We start from the raw sequence: 21,814 nt of genomic DNA, 5'->3' as shown, positions 1-21,814 counted from the left end.
AAACCCACAACAAAAGATTGGGGAAAGATGAAGCAAGCCAAGCATTTGGGTGTAGAAGTAACAATCTTGTCCTTCAAAGCCTGACTAGGACAGACACCAAAAATAGTATGTTTCTTTGGGAAGATGGACGGCTAAGCCACATTCACTCTTCACCAACAGGAAAATCACTTATTTCCTTCTGCACCGAAGAAAACAGCAAAGGATGGAAAACACAAGAGGGGGACAAGGGAAAAGCCTGGGGTTACCTGGTGCCGCATCGGATCCTGCTGCATTCCCATCATCCGCTGCTGAAAAGGATCCATATTTGGGAGCTGAGGAAATACTGGCTGCTGCATGCCTTCTCCTGGAAAACCACTAAAACCAGAAATGTTTTGGTGAGACAAGTCAATAAATGCACAGATTTGTCTTTATTTTACAGATTTCTATGCACATTTACACATTCTTGCTGTTATTTCAGACAGAACAGTTATCTTTACTATGGTCCTGTTTCCAACAAAAAAAGAAAAGGAATAAAGAGTGGCCTCTGGAACTTTTCTCCACTCTAAGGGTAGTCCTTTCACATTTAAAGAGATGCTACACAAAGGTTAGAGCCTCTTTTGCCCCTCTACTTATGCAAACTTGCTAAAGATCTCAGCCTACAGAAATATTCCAGGAAGATTTTCTGCCTTAGGCTAGTTCTCTTCCTTTGCAGTTCCTCTTTTGGGAACAAAAGAAGCAGTGCTTTTCTCCACAGGGAAAATAAACTGTCTGTACTTTTGCTATACGAAAACATTTTGGTTTGGGAGGCAATAGGGCAGAGAAGAGGGTGTGTAATCACACGAGTATTACAGTGATGCCCATCACTTCCTGATTCAACACACAGAATGGACAGTGCTCAAGGAATTCTGGAGCTCTGTGCAGGACCTGCTTGCAGGATGCAGCCTGTGCAAGAAACTCAGCAGGATTTCAGGGGGATAAAGAAATTAGATGGTGATGGGAAATGTAACTTTGCAATGTCTGAAGACAATTCTGAGAAGATTCTGGACAGATGAGTATTTCATAGACAGAATTACTGAGCTTGTGTGCCCAGACTGGGAACACTGGAATGCCACCCTCAGGGATGCCTTGCACACTTGTGAGACACTAAGGACAGAGGGCATAAAGCACTACCAACAGAACATAAACATGCCCACAAGCCTCCAGCTGGGCAGACACAAGCAGTGCCTATGTTTGACCTACCTCATCTTTCTGAACTCCAGAGTTCCATCTGCATTCTAAATCTAGCTATTTCCTTCAGAGGCACTCAAATGAACTACTACTCCTGGACATGATGTGCTCAAGGTGAGAGACACAGTCAGAAAGCTGATGACAGAGTTAGTGGTTCTGGTTTTGAAAGCAGGGTTTAGATGCAGATACAGAGAGAAAGACAGGGGGCCACATACTGAAGCAGGGAAAAAAGAAATATGGACTAACCCCGGCATTGAGCACCATCCAGACTGTGCACTGAATGAGAGAGAGGTCCTGTGGAAAAAACTGGGATGTGGTCATGTAATTCCAGACTTTATCATAATGCACAGTTGTCCTGGTTTGAAAGACAACCAGGTTTGGTCTGCTAAGGAAGGCAGAAGCCTCTCTTGACATGGAAAATGTAAACCCCCTCCCTACAAACTATTATAAATTTGAAATCAAGAGGCTCTCAGGCAAAGATATGGGAGTAGGAATAACAGTTCTTTCCTAGGAACATTAAAATACAATGCAGTAGTACAAAAACCACTGACAGAGTCAGGATACAACCTGACACCCTGTTGGGCACGTCTTGCTAGCACTCTCACTAAATGGTGCCTGCAGTCCTCCTGCAGTGACAGATGGGCTTCTGCTGAAGCAATGATCCTGTACAAAGGCTGCAGTTTTCCTCTGAAGCTCCAGGGCTGCTGTAGGTGGGTCCTGGTTTCCTCTGGGAATCCAGTGGAGAAAGGCTGACTGTGGTGTTCCAAATCTCAGATTATATCCAGGTAGGAATGCTCGGCTCCTCCCCCTGGGTGGAGCATGTCCCAGTGGGATGATGGAATTGTATCAGTCATGCAGTGAGACTCAATGGCCCATGAACAGAAGATTTCCCCCTGGAGGGAGGATGGGTGGTGGGAGAGATAAAGAACACTGCCCCACCTGGTTTTAACAGCTGGTAACAGAATACAAACTTGTGGTTACATCTTGCAGTGCAACCCAAGACATTATTCACCCCTTATTTTATTACCATCTGCATCATACCCAAATCAATATCTTCTTTAAACTCTCGTTCTCTCTCTCTCTCTCTCTATATATATATACAATGAAACCCTACACACAGTTCTTGCTTAAGATGAGGTTTCCCTATGGTACACAACGGATTTCTCCATCTTTCTGCATTACCCACCAAGTGTAATCAGGTCCTTGAGCAAGAACAATCCCACGGACAGGTTTGCCTTTGCCTGAGATGGGACCAATCCAAATAGTCTTTCCTAAAGTACCTTTCATGTATCACAGGGTCTTTATCTCCATCCAGTGTGCAAGGGTTCAGACTGGGCAGGACTAGCTCAATTGATGGACTCTGGTGTTAACCATCGAGGTGGCCTTTGCTATGTTCATTTCCCAAATTTTGAAGGTCCCTCTGCCAAGTGCCTTCAGGGTAGTCTTAAGCAGTCCCTTGCATCGTTCAGCTTTCCTGGCAGCTGGTGCATGATAAGGGATATGATATATCCATTCAATACTGCCTTCTTTTCCCCAAAATAAGACTATTCTTGAAATGAGTCCTATTGTCTGACTTGATTCTCTCAGGGGTGCTATGTCTCCACAAGACTTGCTTTTCCAGGTAGTAGCATGAGGCACAGGGTAGGTTTCAAACCATCCAGTGGTGGCTTCCAGCATGGTCAGCACATAGTGCTTGCCTTGGTGGGTTTGGGGCAGTGTGATTTAGTCAATCTGCCAGGCCTCCCCATACTTGTATTTGGACCAACGCCCACCATTCACCTGCTTGGCCTGCTTGATCGTGGCACACGTCTCACAATCATGGATATGAATGACCTGAGGCATCATGGGCCCATCAAGCTAGGAACAGCTCACCCGTATGTTGCCAATCTATCTTTGACACCTCTATCTTACCAGCTTGATCCACCTGCTCATTGTTTCCGTGCTCCTCATGAGCCCAACTCTTGGGGACATGGGCATCTACATGGTGGAGTTTGACAGGTAGCTTCTCTACCCTAGTGGCAATATCTTTCCACGCATCAGCAGCCCAGATTGGTTTTCCCTTACACTGCCAATTGGCCTTTTTCCATTCTCCAGCCATCCCCACAGAGCATTGGCTACCATCCATGAATCAGTGTAGAGGTAGAGCTTTGGCCACTTCTCTCTTTCAGCAATGTCCAGGGCCAGTTGAACAGCTTTGAGTTCAGCAAGTTGGCTTGATCCACCTTCTTCAATGGCCTCTGCGACCTGTCGTGTGGGGCTCCATACGGCTGCTTTCCACTTCCGGTTCATCCCTACGATGCGACAGGAATTATCAGTGAACAGAGCGTAGCGTGTTTCTTCTGCTGGCAGTTGGTTGTACGGTGGAGCTTCTTCAGCCCGTGTCACTTGTTCCTGCTCCTCTTCATCAGTGAGACCAAAGTTTTCACCTTCAGGCCAGTTTGTAATTATCTCTAAAATCCCAGGGCGATTCAGGTTTCCAATACGGGCGCGCTGCGTGATGAGGGCGATCTACTTGCTCCATGTAGCATCGGTGGCGTGGTGGGTAGCAGGAACCTTTCCTTTAAACATCCACCCCAGCACTGGCAGTCGGGGTGCCAGGAGGAGTTGTGCTTCTGTGCCAATCACCTCTGATGCAGCTTGAACTCCTTCATAGGCAGCTAAGATTTCCTTCTCTGTGGGAGTGTAATTGGCTTCGGACCCTCTGTAGCTTCGGCTCCAGAATCCCAGTGGTCGGCCTCGAGTCTCCCCAGGCACTTTCTGCCAAAGGCTCCAGGACAAACCATTGTTCCCAGCTGCAGAGTAGAGCACGTTCTTCACGTCTGGTCCTGTTCTGACTGGGCCAAGGGCTACTGCATGAGCCATCTCCTGTTTGATCTGAGCAAAGGCTTGTTGTTGTTCAGGGCTTCAGTGGAAATCATTCTTCCTGTGGGTGATCAGGTAGAGAGGGCTCACAATCTGGCTGCATTCAGGAATATGCATTCTCCAAAAACCTATGGCACCTAGGAAAACCTGTGTTTCCTTCTTGCTGGCTGGTGGAGACATCACAGTGATCTTGCTGATGACCCCAGTGGAAATCTGATGCCATCCTTCTTGCAACTTCACCCCCAGGAACTGGATCTCTTGCACAGATCCTTTGACTTTGCTCTTTTTTATGGTGAAGCTGGCTTCCAGCAGAATCTGGATGATCTTCTTCCCTTTCTCAAACACTTCCACTGCTGTTTTCCCCCACACAATGATGTCATCGATGTACTGCAGATGTTCTGGAGCCTCACCCTTTTCCAGGGCAGCCTGGATCAGTCCATGGCAGATGGTGGGGCTGTGCTTCCACCCCTGGGGCAGTCGGTTCCAGGTGTACTGCACTCCCCTCTACGTGAAGGCAAACTGAGGCCTGCATTCTGCTGCCAAGGGAATGGAGAAAAATGCATTGGCAATGTCAATAGTGGCATACCACTTCACTGCCTTGGACTCCAGCTCGTACTGGAGCTCCAGCATGTCCGGCACAGCAGCGCTCAGAGATGGAGTCACTTCATCAAAACCACAGTCAATCTCCATTCTCTGTCAGACTTGCACACAGGCCAGATGGGGCTGTTGAAGGGTGAGTGGGTTTTGCTGACCACCCCTTGACTCTCTAGTTCTCGGATCATCTTGTGGATGGGGATCACAGCATCCTGATTTGTCCTATACTGCCGGTGGTGCACCATCGAGGTGGCAATTGGTACTCGCTGTTCTTCCACTTTTAGGAGCCCTACTGCAGATGGGTTCTCTGATAGTCCAGGCAAGGTGTTCAATTGTTGAATGTCCTCTGCCTCCACAGCAGCTGTTCCAAAAGCTCACCTGAGTCCCTTTGGGTCTTTGAAATAGCCATTCCGAAGGAAGTCTATGCCCAGAATACACGGGGCCTCTGGGCCAGTCACAATGGGATGTTTCTGCCACTCCTTCCCAGTCAGGCTCACCTCAGCTTCCAACAGAGTCAACTGCTGCGATCCCCCCGTCACCCCAGCAATGGAAACAGGTTCTGCCCCCACATGTCCTGATGGCATTAGGGTACACTGTGCACCAGTATCAACTAAAGCTTCCTATTTTTGTGGCTCTGATGTGCCAGGCCATTGGATCTACACTGTCCAAAAGACATGGTTTTCCTGTACCTCTTCCTAGCTAGAGGCGGGGCCCCTCCAGCACTGGTTATTATTTCTTTCCTGGGCATATATACTAAAGGTTCCTTTAAGGGTATTTGACAGATCTTCCTCCCTTCTATAATACCTAGCAGCTTGGTGATGGGAGGCTGAGGCTACCTTCGCTCTAGTGGAACTCCTTTGGTTAGTGTTTCCCTTCTTGAGCTGACGCACTCATGCCGCCAGGGCAGAAGTGGGTTTCCCATCCCACTTTCCCATGTCTTCCCCATGGTCACGTAGAAAGAACTACAGCTCAACTCGTGGGGTGTACCCCTCTCTCTAGCTGGGGGACGTTGGGCTCGGACTTTGGGGCTTGTGACTCGCACTGATGCCATATGGGAACTGCTTTTCCTCATCTCTTCCCTCATTTCCCTTATCTCCTCTTTGAGTTCCTTAATCACAGCAGAAATCCAAGCCTGCTGCAGGCCATGGACCATACTTTCGAAATTTCTAAGCCTGGTGGTGACAGAACCCACTGTCTCTCGGTTGTTATCGGCATTAATCATTGCAATGAATGTGGTGTATTCACGTGGCCCTAGATTTGCCAGACTCCACAACATCTGCCCAGTGCACCTGACTTTGTCGGGGTCATTATCATGCTGTCCACCCCTCCCAAAAAGGACCTCTAGTACCGCCACTTCTCTCAGCTGTTGGATCCCTTCCTCAATGGTTTTCCAGTCCCTTCTATGATAGTGCTCTTCCATTCCCTCTCTGTGGACAAACCTCTCTCTTACACTCATCAAAAGCCGCTCCCAGAGGGAAAGGGGCCCTGGCTCCCTGATGAATACCTGATTCCCACCTGAGTCCTGGGTCAAGGGTCCCACATTCCTTGCCTCACCACCATCCAGCTGCACGCCTGTACCCATAAGGTCCCAGACCCAAAGTAACCAGGTTGTATAAGCCTCATGCCCCCGCCTCGCAATGTCTTTTTGCTGATTATGGAGACGCTCATATGTCAGGGGCTCGGTGCTGATCTCAGCCTCTGGCTCCCCTGCAGGTTAGCCCCTTTTCTTAGCCCCTGATTTCATCTTAGACTTTGTTTCCACAGGGGCAACTGCTGCTGCTGTGACTGCCCTTGTGGTTCAGCTGGAACCTGGATGGTTGTAACATCTGTGGGTTCCACTGCTGCACCACCAGACTCTCCCTCTTTGAGGCACAGGGAGGATTTCCCAGCAGCTGAGGAAATGCACTCCTCTAGCATCTGGCCCATCTTCTTCACCAGAATCCCCCACCCAATCCAGGTGGTTCATTTCTGAGGTGGGCTGTGGGGCGGGGTCAGGCTCTGGGGCAGCATCCCTGTTCTCTGGGGTAGCTGTCAGGGTGGCTATCCAAGTCAATCTCCCCTTATTTCTGCATGCTAAACAGAACAGGTGTATCAGCAACACCAGCCACTGTATGATATCATTAGCATTTAGAGAAGATTTGAAACCTTTGAAAACAGGTGGGGTAGACCCAAAGAGCTGGATGGAGGGATGGGGGAAAATTTCCCCTGGTAACATTTCCTCACAGTAGGTACCATTATTAAAGTAACCCCAAAAACATACAGTTAGTGCATGATAGCTCTGAATCCATGTGCCCGCCTTCCAGAGGAAAAAAATCCATGAATTCCTCACCTTATTAAGCTATCAAGCAAACTGGATAATAGCCATAGTAGCCTTAGGTATAGGACCCATGTTTAGATAAGGGCCTGCAAAAAGAAGAAATAAAGCCACGACCACATGCCACCCAAACCAGGATAAGCGAGACCACATGGTGCCACCTAATGAGGTTTCTAGATCCAGCACACAAGGTTACTAAAGAACTGTTATTCCTTTTAACACTCTTTTTCTCTCAATGTCCTCATGTTCCACACAGGGCACCAAAATCTGTCCTGGTTTGAAAGACAACCAGGTTTGGTCTGCTAAGGAAGGCAGAAGCCTCTCTTGACATGGAAAATGTAAACCCCCTCCCTACAAACTATTATAAATTTGAAATCAAGAGGCTCTCAGGCAAAGATATGGGAGTAGGAATAACAGTTCTTTCCTAGGAACATTAAAATACAATGCAGTAGTACAAAAACCACTGACAGAGTCAGGATACAACCTGACACCCTGTTGGGCACGTCTTGCTAGCACTCTCACTAAATGGTGCCTGCAGTCCTCCTGCAGTGACAGATGGGCTTCTGCTGAAGCAATGATCCTGTACAAAGGCTGCAGTTTTCCTCTGAAGCTCCAGGGCTGCTGTAGGTGGGTCCTGGTTTCCTCTGGGAATCCAGTGGAGAAAGGCTGACTGTGGTGTTCCAAATCTCAGATTATATCCAGGTAGGAATGCTCGGCTCCTCCCCCTGGGTGGAGCATGTCCCAGTGGGATGATGGAATTGTATCAGTCATGCAGTGAGACTCAATGGCCCATGAACAGAAGATTTCCCCCTGGAGGGAGGATGGGTGGTGGGAGAGATAAAGAACACTGCCCCACCTGGTTTTAACAGCTGGTAACAGAATACAAACTTGTGGTTACATCTTGCAGTGCAACCCAAGACACACAGCAAAAGGGAAACGGGAGCCTGAGCTCACTTGCCTGGGGAAGGAATGTTTGCCAACGTAAAACTGTAAAGCTAATTTTCATTTCTTGAATACTTAAAACAATCACAATATTTGGAATAGCAGCTTTTCCCCAACCAGTAAAGCAATCCAGCTGATCCAGTGATGGCCTGACACCCACAGTTGTACTGTAAAAACATGGAACTCAATCTTGCAACCAAAACTGAGCTTTTCTCTACAGAACACAGTCCTTAATCAATGAGGCAACACAGGCCTACTCCAGATCACCAAAGTAACGAGACACAAAAATTACGCACCAAAACCTGTTAGCAATGTTTTAGATTTGGACTGTAGCAGTTAAACACTGAACTAACTTGGAATTTTAACCTACTTTCTAACCTAAAAATGTTTTAGGACAAAGATTCCTTAGTTTTATTATGACTCAGAACTTACAAAGCTGGCTGAGACACTGAAGGGGAAGGAGCTGAATCTTCTTTCTTTGAATCTTCCACTGCTTCTGGTTCATCATCATAGTCAAACCGATCTAGCAGCTTCTGAAAGAAATCACATCAGGACAACTATTTTTTCTGTATCTTACCCAACTGCCAGCCGAAATATCTTTTATTATCTCGTTCTTACAACCTACGTAAGCTCTGAAACTAAAAACAAGGATATAACTGAGGAAAAACAGAAATGTATATTCCAATACAAAATAAAAACTGTCCAAAACCAGTTTTCTTCAGCTTCAGAAGATGCGAACCAAGACTTACTTTGTCAAACGATGTTTTCTGCTCGGGTGCTGTGAAAGCAGCTTTCTGCTCTGGGGGCTGTGCTGCTGTGGTTTTCAGCTGAGCAGTAATAGCTTGAACCTGAGCCATCACAGTGTTGTCTATGACCGGTGACTGGGGCTTCTGAGGCTGTTGGAAGGTCTGCAGGATTTGCTGGAGCTACAGATATGTAAGACAGTATTAAGTGTATGTTCTCATATAAACACCAAATATTGGAAGAGTTATAGGATATAAATTTCATGTCAATACAGACTCTGGTAGACACTAACAAGCTGACTGAATTGTGGAGCATTTACAGCAAGACCAGGAGTCCCTTTATAAATACTCTGGTGTCAAAATTCAGTAGATCCCAACATTGCAGTGCTCAGGCCCTTCAATACAGCAAACATTTAAGTGGTCTGAATGATAAAATTCCTCATTTTCTTTGAGATATTCCACCTGTTCTGGAAACCCTGTTACTGCATCAATTCATAACTAATTATTTAGGAACATAAAACTGAGTATCATCAAATATCACAACTATTGTATGGAAGAATTTAAATACTCTAATTCCTGCAAGTTTTCCCCTGAAGACCTTTGGGAAGCTTCAAATTCTGGCTATCAACTCCACCACTCTCCCTCTCGTTTCACACAGAAACTGAAGGAAATCAGTGAGCAGGTTACCTGTTGTCCTTGTGTTGTCTGGAACAACTGGGCTACAGCTGCAAAGGCATCAGAACTGGGCAGCTGTGGCACGCTGGGCACTGAGTTCGCGGTCACTTGTGGGGCCTCCGAGGGAACCTTGGCCGGAGGGGGCGGCGAACCTGAGGGTTTCCAGGAACACAAACAGGGCTGTGTGACTCCACATTCCTCTTGCTCCACACAAGTGTTTGCCTACAACCCCCAGTTTAACCCAAAAGGGCCTATTTACACCATCCAGCTGCATATTCTGTTCATTGTGCCATGAGCTGCTCCGGTCACTGCTCACACCTGCACTTGGGATGCACTAAGACAGAAAAGCTGGTCCCACATGTAAATTTTATCTCCCAGCTCCATGTTAGTAGCTATGCAGGTTTAGAAAAGCTCTCACTCAAACAGCATTAGGCAATGTGCTTCAATACCCTGAATGTGGTGGTTCTGCTTCCACAGACCTGGGCTCATCCTTTTGGGTAAATTATCTAATTCAACCATCTCATGGCTCACTGGAAGAACAGCTGAGATTCTCTCAGTAACTGAACTTTTGCAGAAAAGTCTGGCAATAATTAAAGGTTTTTAAGGATTACTTCACAGGCAGTTTTCTTTGACAAGGTTTGTTCATATGTCCCTTTTGCACATGCACAAGCCACACCTGCAGCTGATGGATAAATCCTCCCACCAGGAAAATTATATTTACTCCTTTTTCCAGGAAAAGACTTCCATTTCCACTAAGCTTTGCTGAAACTGAGATCACAATTTAAGACATGCTATTAGCGTTCCCATTCTCTTTGTCTTACATTACAACACCTTTTTTAGTAAGCATCTTGCCAGTACCAAGTAAATTAGCAATAATCCCATCAATTCCTACATACTGTGAGTAACTATTCTTCAGCAGATCTTTTTTAATGGACATAATAAAGCTGTACAAGGAGTGAGTTAAAAAAAAAACTCCACAGACAGAAATATTTAGTTTGAAACACTAAGCAAACATGTTTGCCTTGCAATAGCAACTCTTTTAAAGCCATTCCTCTGTTTGCACTTCAAGTAACTCCAGTGTTGACAGGCAGCAAGCACAGGCAAATGTGTTGAATAATACTTTCCCAGAAGTGAAATGCAACATAAAAACAAAGCAAAAAGGTGTGTGTTGTTTTTAAATATAAAGTAACTCCCAAATTATTTCCTGTATATATTCAGAAGGATATTTGCTTGCTCAAGGGAGAAAATTTGCATTTCTCTCTGCCTTTATCGGCAAAACAGACTCTACTTCACATAATGCATTAATATACTTATTATTATTCATTAACATATTTACTGCAGGGCCAAATTACCCCCTGTGATGCATCTGAATAACCTCACTGAAAATCTGTGCAGAAGGCAGCCAACCTGTTCACCACTACTGAGGAGAGATAGAGCTGGACAGGCAGTGCCCCTCACCTGTCCCAAAATTCAGTTGTACAGCCACCACACTGCCCCCCCAGCTCAGATGCCAAGGCACTCATTCCCTGGCCCTGCCAGGTTTATAAAACCTTTAATGGGATACACTTCCCTGAACACAGCTGGAGATGATTTCGCTGCTTTGCTGTCTCTCACCACACCTCACTCCCTCTGTTCCATTTTCCCAGTCCTACTCCATGAGCACAGTGAATAAGGAGATTACCAAAGCTCAGTGTGAAACATGGAGTGCAGAGCCAAAAAGCAGCTCTTCGGAGAAGGAAGGAATTGTGGAATGCGTATTCCCTGTAACCTCACTCTCAGCTTTGCTGTGGCACTAAATAGGTCAGTGCAGGCACTGTGGGCAGGCTGGCACTGCTGTGCTCTGCAGGTTGGTGCTTCTAAGCCAGCAGTCCATGCAAAATCCCTGGCACAAATGTTCTCTTTGAGAACCTGGATGTGAAACACCAGTCCAAGACTATCAGGGCTGCACACTGAGACACTGACAGCTGCTGCTTTCAGCTACTAAACTGACTCAAAGGAAGATGGAGCTCTTTAACACCTAAGATACCAGTCACTCACCTGGATACTGGCATTAAAAAATTACATCAGAATTATGAAATTGAGAAATCACATTAAAATATTTCAAAGCAAAAGAAAAAATAGTGTCTGTTTAAGAGGGCACACTGAAGTCACCTCTAAGTGTGCACATGCGTATGTACACATGCATACATACATGATAAACATTTAATATATCTCCCATGTCGATACTGACATGACTTCTGAAGTACAGTATTTTCTGAAGTACAGTATCAGCACTTATTTATAATGAGTTTGGCTGCTCATTGTGACAAAGCTGACTTTATTGCCATGTCACTGCTTGAACTAAGAGCAGGCACTTCGTGCTGAAAGCAAACAAGCTGTTGCCATTTGCCCTTTGAGAGCAGAAGTTAAAATGTCATTCCTACCTTCATTGTTAGTAGCATTCTCTGCTATGGGTGCAGTGGCACTGGTTCCTGCTGCCATATCCAAGAGAGGCTGAATTATTTCAATTTTAAATACTCCATTTTTCTGCCAGAGGTTCAGGACACGAACTATTTTACTCTGTTGAAACAAAAGGAAGCACCAATGCTGAATCCAGCTTTCTTAAGTCACCATTTTATCTTCTGTATGCAGAGAAGGTTTGAACAGCACGTGACATAATCACCATCATCAACTTAGCAAACCCTGTGTCATGACAAGAGGGCAGCAACACCTTTGAACTGGCAAAGATAAAAACTGTCCACTTATTTTACTATCAAAGCCATCTGACATTTCCCTCAAACTCTTCTGGCCAATCACAAATCCATGTGTGATGTACAATCCAGGACCAATACATTTCAGCCCCACGTTTACACAGGTCGTCACAAAGGGATGAAACAACGAACCCACATGACCAAAAAGAGAAAAGGAAGATGAGCTGGAAAGCCTTCGTGAAGAGAGGGGCAGTTAGACCAGAAAATGTTACCACAACACTTTGATTCAGAATCAGTCAGACTGAGGGCTCCTTGCTTGGTATTATTCTTAACCCAACCAATTCTATGTTGAGACCAGAAACTGCATCTCCATCATTATCCAAAAGATGAGGAAAGCAAGCAGGAAACATCCTCACTGATCACTGCAGAAGGATTAATTTAGAATCTCTGATTGTCAGCTGTTATTTTAAGCTCATTTCTTTTTTTTTTTTTTTTTTACATGAAGAACAATGCAGCTTCCAGGAACAAGCTGGAAATTGGCCCTTCCATCTTCAGCCCAGCATTCAAACAAAAATGTCTCAGTAGTTGTGCTGCTTCAGCTGGAAGATGCAAGCAGGTGGAAGGCAGAACACACGTTGCATTGCTGTCCTTTCTGCAGACTTAGTCATTCACTTGCACACATATAAGCTGTAAGTACCTTTTAGTTCAAATGAATTGATTCTGCTCTTTCACTCTGACTCAGTTATATACACCCATGTAAACCCACCTCTAACTAGGCAATTAAAGAATTTTACAAAATGTTTGCTAAAATAACGTCAGTTACAGAGAAACCTAAAATGTCTATTTTTAAGTAACATTTTGGTCTGAAAAACAGTTATCTTTAAAACAGCAGCACTTTTTTTACTTCGGGTATTCTATCTCTCCAGAAAACTTGAAAATTATACAAAGGCCAAAAATTGGGCAAATGTAATACTCTCATTTTCAGTCACATATTAATTTTACAGAAAGGCTGTTTAAAAAAATAAAGGTAGCATTATCCTCTTCAGATATCACCCCCAGTTGTTGTGTATCTACAGATCGGGGTTGGGTTTTTATTTGTTTAGGAACAAGAAATCCATTAAAGGAAGTGTGTTTTAAACAATAACATTCCCAATATCAAGTAGTTCCATGAAGGAGATGGACAGTCTCATTCATTCAGATGAACAAAATGGTAATGCAGAAACAGAAAGGAGAAGGGACTGCTCTGTTTCACAAGCTATCAACCCAGGAGCTCCCAAATATCAGATTCAATGCCTGAAGGTCTGAATGTTGCACATTAGAAAACTACAGAGCATCCAAGCCTTTCGAAAGCTTATTTAGAGAGTTAGGGAGGAAGTCAGGTAGAAAAGGAGTATTTAACTCTTACAAAGAGAAAGGGAGTAGATGATTTTCTGGACACCAACTGGCAACTTCTAAAACACACTGATCTTGGGAGCCTCAAAACTGTACTGACAGAGGTCACAAAAACCATTTTCTCTGGACCATCAGGAATTCACTTTCTGAGCCTCTGTTCTACTAAAAAGTACAGCAGAACTAAGAAAAATGAGGCTCCAGACCAGCCCTGACAGTGGAGAGCACCAACAAAACTCAAGTATGGGATTGGAAAAGACTGAAGAAATCAACATGGTGATTTTCTTAGAAAACATTTCTGAGCAGAACAGTTGCTGCCCACAAAACCAGAGCTTCTCCTGGCAACCCTTTCTCGTTGTGGCAGACTCGCCCTCCAAAGGAAGTTCTGATGGAGCCTCAAGAAGAACTTTTGCACATTTAACACACACTGCTGAAGTGTCTGCATAGGCAAAACAAAACCAATGAGGTCAGGCAAAATACATCTTTTAACTTGACTCTGCATTTAACTGCCACCTTTGATAATCCTTCTCAGCAAGAGTCACTACCATGGTCAGAGAGACTCCCCAAATCCCTGCTACAGGAGTGCAAGCACCAAGGCAGCACCCCACCAATGCACAGCAACACTCCAAGTGCTGGTCCTACCTTGTCTTCAGATGGACACAGATATAAATACTGGAATGTGGCAGTAATGTTCTTAGAGAACCTTGGCCCAAAAACATCTTTGTCTGTTCCGAACTGGTGCCGAGACTGCCGAACGATGGAGTCGATGACGTACAAGCCCGGGACTTTGTACTCTGGCTTGCACTGCAAACGGCACAGAGATTCTGCGTCAGGCAGGGACTCCACAAGGTGACATCCCCCTCAGAGCCTCACAGCAAACCTGCTCTGGGGCTCAAACACAGCCCTGCATCCCAGCCTCTTGCTCTTCATGCCCAGGCAAGCAGGAACACTGCATTCACTGGAAATATGTACTGTCTGAGTGACAATTAATTTGCAGTTCAGCACCTCCAGGTTCCTCCCCAGCTGCTGTGTAGGGAAGATGGGAAATCTCACAATTTACTTCTTCCCTCCCCTCCTCAATGTATTATGGAAAACTACAATGTGGAGCTTATACAGACAAAGTAATACCAAAATGTGAAATCCTAACAAACCAGGATTTCCTCCCTCAATCCCTAAGTAACAGAAGCCTTTCTGGTTATTAACTAGCATTGTTACCAATGTCTAGCAAAGCATGCAGATAACTTTATCAATAAATTATTTTTTTTTTACTTTTTACCTTTTTGATAAACTTCTCCACAATCTGGACAACATGCTTGTAAAGCTGGAAAATAAATACATCCATTAATTTATCATCTCCTTGGCAGTGGCACATCATTTTAGAAGCATTTTAACTCTTTGTGCTTATTAGCATTTCAGAAAGGCTACAGAACATTGCAGTCACATTCTAAAAAGCAGAATGTTCCCCAACTGAGGAAAATATTCCATGGGGAAAACCCAGACCCAAGTCAGAAGTGTGTCAGTGTGCACACAAGGCACATTGCTTGTCAAGTATTAGTGAAAGCTTTCTGGATTTACTGTCTCTGTAATCCACACTGGTTTCACATGTTAAGGTGTGGTTGCATCCTGCAATATTTAGTTTTATTACACAAAAATCACAACACTCTAGTGGGTGTAGCATGAAAAAACAACAACTCAAAAAAAACCAAGCTGGCATTTTGCTTCTAGTTCAAAACCAAGGGATGATATTCACCACCCACTTGTTTCTAGACAACAGCCTTAACAGCAGCTAGAATAAACCATCCCCGAAGCTGAGATTGGGAAATCCTGAGTATTTACTTACAAGTGAAATAATAAAACATTGCTGCTGTTACGGTTTCACCTTTGTTTTGTTGCACTTTACCTTAATAGCTTTAATGGCAGCTTTTGTGATGAGAATCATCTTGGCTCGGGAAATAGGAGGTTTCATCTCCATCAGCGAGAAGAGCTAAACAGAGAAAACAAACATTAAAAATGTATTCTGAAGTTCAGCAATTAAGCAAAAACAACATTTCAGGTGGGTGACTTGATTACTGCCATCCCACACTGAGTATGGCCATGCTGCTGGCTGGCCCTGGGAGGACTGGCTGTTTTACAAACCCAACAGAAACCAGCATTTACCAGGTTATTGCTAGAAAGAACTGCTCCAACTCTTCTGCAGATCTGGCTGCCTCACCCTCCAAATGGCTCCCAGGGGAAAGGTTCACTCCTCAAGGAGAACATTTGCAGAAGTTATAGATATTATATGAAGTTTATAGAGGTTTATATGGAGCATACAGAAGTTATGTGTCATCTTTATAGGTGACATTGGCCATAACTAGAAATAAGCATTAGCTCCATGTTTCAGAAACTGAGGGATACCAGAACTGCACATAGAGATGGGCACAAAAAGCTGAGCATAGACACATAATTGTTTTTACCTTTAAATCTTCCTCACAAATCACAGAATAAATTGGTTTGTGCAAAATAATTTCATTTTTCTCTTTATCACAAAGAAAAAATTGAGCCCTTGAATATGAGTAAAAAATGTCATCAATCATTCACCACAAAGCAAAGTAAGAAAATCAAAGTGTCTTCATTTGTCCATGTAATGGAAAGTAGCATGTCATTTAAAACTTTGTCTCTTATTTTATTAATTAATTTAAAGCTCCAAGATACTGGTGAAATAATCAATTTAAACATATTTATCCACTGCCTCAGTTAAGGGTTAAAAAAAAAAATCAGTGAAGGAGATGAAAAAATTGGCCACACACTCAAAGAGAAGGGAAGTTCTAACAGCGTGTTCAGCTATACTAAAAGAAGCCTTAGACCTAGAAAACACCAAGACTAGGAAACAAGGTATTTACTTTCTTAATTTGATTTCTATTCCAGGAGATAGGAAAACTGTCCTTCCAGACAGTGGTAGCCACACCACATGCCTTTTCCAGCACCAACACAAGACCATGACTTTTCATTATTCATCCCCACAAAATGCAAGTTCTTGTGCCAGAACATTGGGGTTTTAAAGCCATTTCAGCTGTAAGAGATACTTCAGCAAACATCACTGCTTGCTGAGAAATCACAGTATGGACAAATAAAAACTGCCAGATAAAAGACAGAAGGAGAGAAGGGTCTGTGAGCTGATGTGTTTTTTTTTTTTAAAAAATCTTGTTTTCAATTTAGACTTAAGTGCTTTAGAGTAAGTGCAGAGACTCTTGATGAACAAAGCCAGTGCTATTATTAAAACTCAGGAAAATCTGTTTTAAGAGATAATGAAAGGAGGGAAAAGAAAATCCAAACCCCAACACCCACAAACAAACCACCAGAAGGCTCAAAAACTGAAATGGAGGAGGAAGAAAAAGAGCCAGCATTACAACAGGCACTCCATATCCCCTCCTTTACCCACGAAGAAGCAACTGGTTCTCTGGGAAAGGATCCAGTCCCACAGAAAAAGAACAAAGGAGCTGGTGTGGAAGCACCACTTTGGCATTTTTATTTCAGGAACACGAAGAGAAACCCCAAGAAAATTGGGAGAGCTCAGAGCAGGGCCCAAGGTGACAAGAAATGAGTGCAGTGAAAAAAATAAAAAGAAGTGTCTTAAAAGTATCCCAAGCAGGGCATTGCAACTGGGGGAAACACAGGAAAAAAACCAAACCCAAGGACAAATAAAATGCCAGGGAGAACAAAGGCACATATACATGATTGTGCATATCTATCTATCTATCTATCTATCTATCTATCCATCCATCCATCCATCCTGCTCTTTTCATCCCCCCAAATCATCTCTTGGTATTTTACCTCAGAATTTTGCTCCTTTTCTAAAATTACCTAAGATCATAGAACACCAAATAACTATTTATAGCCAATTTTTATGTAATTCTCAGTATCAGTTACATGTGTCAACGCCATGTTTTAGAGATGGGTACAGCTAACCTCCCTTCCCAGTTCCTTGTGGCTTCTCCCTGTTGGAAAGGGGAGCTGCTCAGAAGACACCCAGGTATTTCCTGTTACATTAATTCAAATACACCTGGATCTTCTTCCACACACATTTCCCAGTATATAAAAAAGTCACCCAACCACTATTTTTAGAGGGCTGTTTCACAATAATAAATCCAGTTTCTCAAAGGATGACATAATCAGCTCAAGGAACAACTTGGACAGAAAAACTCACACTCCATTTACAAAAAAAAAAAAAAAAAAGTGATGTATGTAACAAAGGCAAAGAAAATTTTACGGCTTGAGAGGTTTCCAAAGTCCTGCCTCACAACAGGAGCCTGTGCCTGGAATGCTGTGACCTGCTAGAAATGACTTTCTGCTTTTACTGCCCCTAACTGCATGTTTACAGGATGTGGATACAAAAGAAGTAGAGGTATTCAAGAGTATAAAACTCAAGCCACAATACAAAATAAGGATTTAAGAATATTTCTGGGTGCTTCTCCCAGCAGGATGGAAGCACACAGTAAAGTATCTATAAAGCCAGGGATGTAAAAGGCAGAAACTCACCTGCTCAATTTCAGGTTAATAATTGCTATTAAACCATGGCAGGACAGCAAAAGGGAGACCAAGCACAGAGGGACTGTCCCCAAATGCAAACTGAGTGTGAAGTACAGGAGCTCCACACAGAGCATGGGCAGGACTGAACAGAGGCCTTCCAGCTCCCACTGTGCCCCTGCTCCAGCCCAGGAGCCCCTGCAGAGGAGCAGGGAATGGCACAAGGCGTTGATGGTCTTCACTCCTCAGTCTTTTGAGCAGCAAATTATTAATTTCTCTCATTCTATAATTAATACCCTTTGATGGTTTAGTTTATGTGGAAACCTGAGAACCAGGGTGGTTTGAAGTAACGGGGACAACTGCTATTTTAAAATTTACCCAACTTGATGTACAATCTGAAGTCTGTTTTAAGTGTGAGATAACACAGTAAAAGCACCTTTTAGGACTTGAACTGGCTTCCTTGGCTTTGCCCTCTTGCTCAAGTGTCTGTGCCATAAAAAGGTGTCTTTATTTACAAATAAAGAGCCACAAGCCCATTCTATATACTCACTAAACAAACCCCAGAGCACAGCAGCTGCACAGAGAGGAGCACGAACTACTGAAACAGACAGTGGTTAGTGATTAGTGGATATCAAGCACCCAGGTCATTGTCAGGACACCTCCTTCAACCTCCCCTTCTCCAATTTCCAGAGCAGTCTAACAGCCCTCAACCATTCCAACACGCCTTAGGTGTCCAACAACCCTTCCCCAACCAGGCTCCATGCACAGGCAGTACCCTACATCCACTCACTGTCTTTTGGAATGCATTTTATTAATAGTTAAAAATAACAACACGACACTGCCTTTTGTATTTCTGTATTAGCCTTCACATGTTGTTATTGACCAGAAGGATTTGGATCTGGTACAATTTGTGACTCCTTTTAGCTGCTCATTAGTGTAACACTGTCTATTAGCTTTGCACCCTATAGCTCACAGAAATAGTCGTGTGATGAATGTATTATAGCCATGTATGTACCGTACATATAGAAACAGCTTATACAGTGGTGTGATAAATGCATTGTATTGCCAGCCTTAGCAAAACACCAAATGTTAAAATGCTTCTATGTAACTAAGGGAGAGGTGTGAAGCAATTAGGTTGTTTTTCCCCGCATCTGCTGACTGACCTCTCCAAGTGATAACAGTGACACAAACCAGAGTTGGAGAAGAACTTGTTAACTCCTCGTTTTCAGGGAAGTGCGAACCAACAGGATGAAGGAATAAAATATATTGACCTGATCTACAGGATGTCATGCAGATAAGTCAGCATGTAAGGCCAAACAAAAGAGCTTCTGCAACATCCAAAACTCCCAAGAATGTTTGAATAATGTATGAAACACATAAATATGTATAGACCTCGGTAATGTAACAGTATATAGATAACACTGTCTTGATCTACCGGTGTGTTCTTTGGCTGATGGCCAGAAACACCCCCGCGCTGGACACTGTCCATTACCAAACTTTTAAAAATTCTGAAGAGTGAACTCTGTTTTTCACACTCATGCATTCAGAAACCACCTGATCCAGCCAGCCACCAGTGACTTACAGACATAACTGCAGTTGCTTGTTCCTGTACAGAAACAAAAGGATCCTGGAGGACATGACCAACAAGCACAGATATTGCACTATTTTGTTAACAAAACACCTTTACTGTAATACATGACCAGACCTCTAAAAGGAATTCTGTCAGCTCTATACATTTTCCTTCCCCTATAAAAGTCACTGTTTCTTTTCCTCTTCAGGTCCTTGTTCTTCCTTAAGGGACGGAGAAGGATCTGCTGCTAAGCTGTCTCTCAGAGGATCAATGCAAGTTTTAAAAGCTTGACCAGCAGCTGTGAAGCACAGCAAGTATTAGGTGCTGCTGAAGGTAAGAGACCACTATAACATCCAGAGCTGTCAGGCTGCATTCTTTGGAAAATAAAGTGAGATTTGAATTTGACCAGATATGACCTCCATGCAATGAAGCTCAATAGCACTTCATCAACTAAGCTACCTCTGTGGCCTAGAAAGACCATTCACAAATCCAGAATCACTAGGGAGAAACATCTTCACAAAAGATACTCATATGAAAATGACATCATGCAAGTGCACAGAATAGAGTTTTGTTTTCTACTCATGTGCTTTGGAAACACAGCTTTCAGGATCAGTGCAGGGCTCTTTTGTCCAGCACATCTCCTGGAAAGCCACTTGTCTCTCTACTTCTCTTACCAGGAATCTCTACCAGAATGTCACAGCTTCCAATATACCTGGAAACAAGTTCAGGGCAGAGGCAAGAGACTCGAGCCAGATGCTGTGTCCTTCTCCTTTTCTGTGGACATAGAGACTCACTGGGGATCCTGAGCTCCAGTAACTGCTGAAGAACTACTGGGAAGGATATCCTGCTAACCTCTATTTATAGCTCCTCAGGATGGAGGGGAAGGTTGCCACAGCACGGGCAAAATGAAGCCTTGCCATCGGCAGAAAACAGCCACACGGGATCTAAACTTCATCTAAACTTCGGCTGTCCAGTGCCCTAAGGATGGGCAAACAGCAAAGAAGGAATGCACAGCTCCAGCTTTAAATAAACAGCCCCAGGACCTCTTATTTGTTTGTCTCTAGGCACGTTGAGGTCGGGTATCAATTGTTTCAGGGGTACACATTAACTACTGAGACACAGGACTAAGTGAGTGATATGCATTACTCAACACAAATGACAGATTACAAAACAGGAAAGTTGACCTTATTTTACTTTCAGCAGCAAGACTGTGGAAAAAAAATTAAAAAAATCTTTATTTCTAACTATTATAACCAGTAAACTATGCCTCAAGTTTTCCAGATTAAAGAAAAGGACAGACATCCCCTAAATTAAAAACCTCAAGGATTTATATTGCAGATGTGTGGGTTCAGTGGGAGGTTTTTGTTTGCTTGAGTTTTGGGAGTGTGATTTTTAATTTTTTTTCTTTTTAAAGAAAAATGTTTGTTTGTTTTCTTAAAACCATAAAAAGTTGTGTCCCATTATCCAGTTACCCTTTGTGATTTATTTATCCAGTACCATTACTGTAACATAACACATACACCTAACAGCATTTCTAACTCGTGAAAGTAAACTCCTCAGAGAAAACACACTCCACTACAGACCTGTCAAATCCCACCTACTCAGCTGACAGCACCTGCTCAAACTACAGCTGGATTAGAAAAAAGCAGCCAATACAAACCCCCTGCTTGCTCCTGCAGAAACGTGAGGACTTGGAAGAGGACATTTATTGGCAAAGTTGCATTCAAAATACAGGTCCAAAGAACAGGACTGGGAATGGCACCACAATTCCAACACAATGGAATTATGCAACCCAGGAGTTCCCACCCCTTGCCAGAGCCAAACTCACTTCTCTCCTTCCCCAGGCCCAAGAGGGGACACCAACCCCACAGTTTAGAGGACAGCAGATTTACATCCACGCTTTGAACTTGGGCTTCGACCATCCGAGAAATTGCTGTAAACAGCAAGCCCACCCAAAAAACCCAAATGACAGGACCACCTGATGGAGTAAGTGCCATCTCCTCCTTCAGGCAGAGGCAAAAAGCTGGCAGGTGCCACCTCCAGGGAAGCAAAGCCAGCAGGGAACCATCTCCAGCACACACGGCAAGTTCAGCACCAAACCCCAAGCAGTTGGAGTTGCCATGGTAGAACCACAATTCCCTGGTTCCAGTGGCCCTGTACAGCCAGCAAGTGCAGGAATTCTGGGCCTGTAGGGTATTCTGTAGCCACCCCATCCTCACCGCTGAAGTTGTTTCCCTCCCAAGAAAAGAGTTAACTCTTCAGTAACCTGGGAGTGGCACCCCTGAAGGCCTCACAACCGAGCCCTCCCAGGGTATCCCCATCA

The 21,814-nt window shown here is 44.0% G+C and overlaps 1 protein-coding gene and 1 long non-coding RNA gene across 4 annotated transcripts in view; one reads left to right on the top strand and one right to left on the bottom strand.

The window, feature by feature from the left end:
• SCAF4 (SR-related CTD associated factor 4) overlaps positions 1 to 21,814 on the bottom strand; it is a 38,567-nt gene that overhangs the window by 13,845 nt on the left and 2,908 nt on the right. For 2 of the 3 annotated variants that reach the window (XM_058846595.1, XM_058845777.1), the window contains exons 2-10: positions 15,316 to 15,399; positions 14,692 to 14,736; positions 14,058 to 14,219; positions 11,760 to 11,895; positions 9,349 to 9,488; positions 8,668 to 8,844; positions 8,351 to 8,451; positions 1,453 to 1,500; positions 246 to 354 (exon numbers count right to left, since the gene is read on the bottom strand). In XM_058846595.1, the coding sequence (XP_058702578.1) occupies positions 246 to 354; positions 1,453 to 1,500; positions 8,351 to 8,451; positions 8,668 to 8,844; positions 9,349 to 9,488; positions 11,760 to 11,895; positions 14,058 to 14,219; positions 14,692 to 14,736; positions 15,316 to 15,387 (990 nt within the window). In that variant the 5' untranslated portion in view covers positions 15,388 to 15,399. The remainder of the gene's footprint in view (positions 1 to 245; positions 355 to 1,452; positions 1,501 to 8,350; positions 8,452 to 8,667; positions 8,845 to 9,348; positions 9,489 to 11,759; positions 11,896 to 14,057; positions 14,220 to 14,691; positions 14,737 to 15,315; positions 15,400 to 21,814) is intronic. The other variant, XM_058847411.1, reaches the window with a different exon arrangement.
• Positions 235 to 21,397, top strand: LOC131584421 (uncharacterized). Its single transcript, XR_009278776.1, has 4 exons — positions 235 to 374; positions 12,532 to 12,715; positions 19,700 to 19,824; positions 20,169 to 21,397. It is a non-coding gene; the product is annotated as an uncharacterized LOC131584421 (long non-coding RNA).

Source organism: Poecile atricapillus, chromosome 1 (assembly GCF_030490865.1).
Source record: "Poecile atricapillus isolate bPoeAtr1 chromosome 1, bPoeAtr1.hap1, whole genome shotgun sequence".
Classification (NCBI taxonomy): Eukaryota; Metazoa; Chordata; class Aves; order Passeriformes; family Paridae; genus Poecile; species Poecile atricapillus.
Note: the sequence above shows the minus strand (reverse complement) of the source record. Positions and strands in the feature narration are given on the sequence as shown.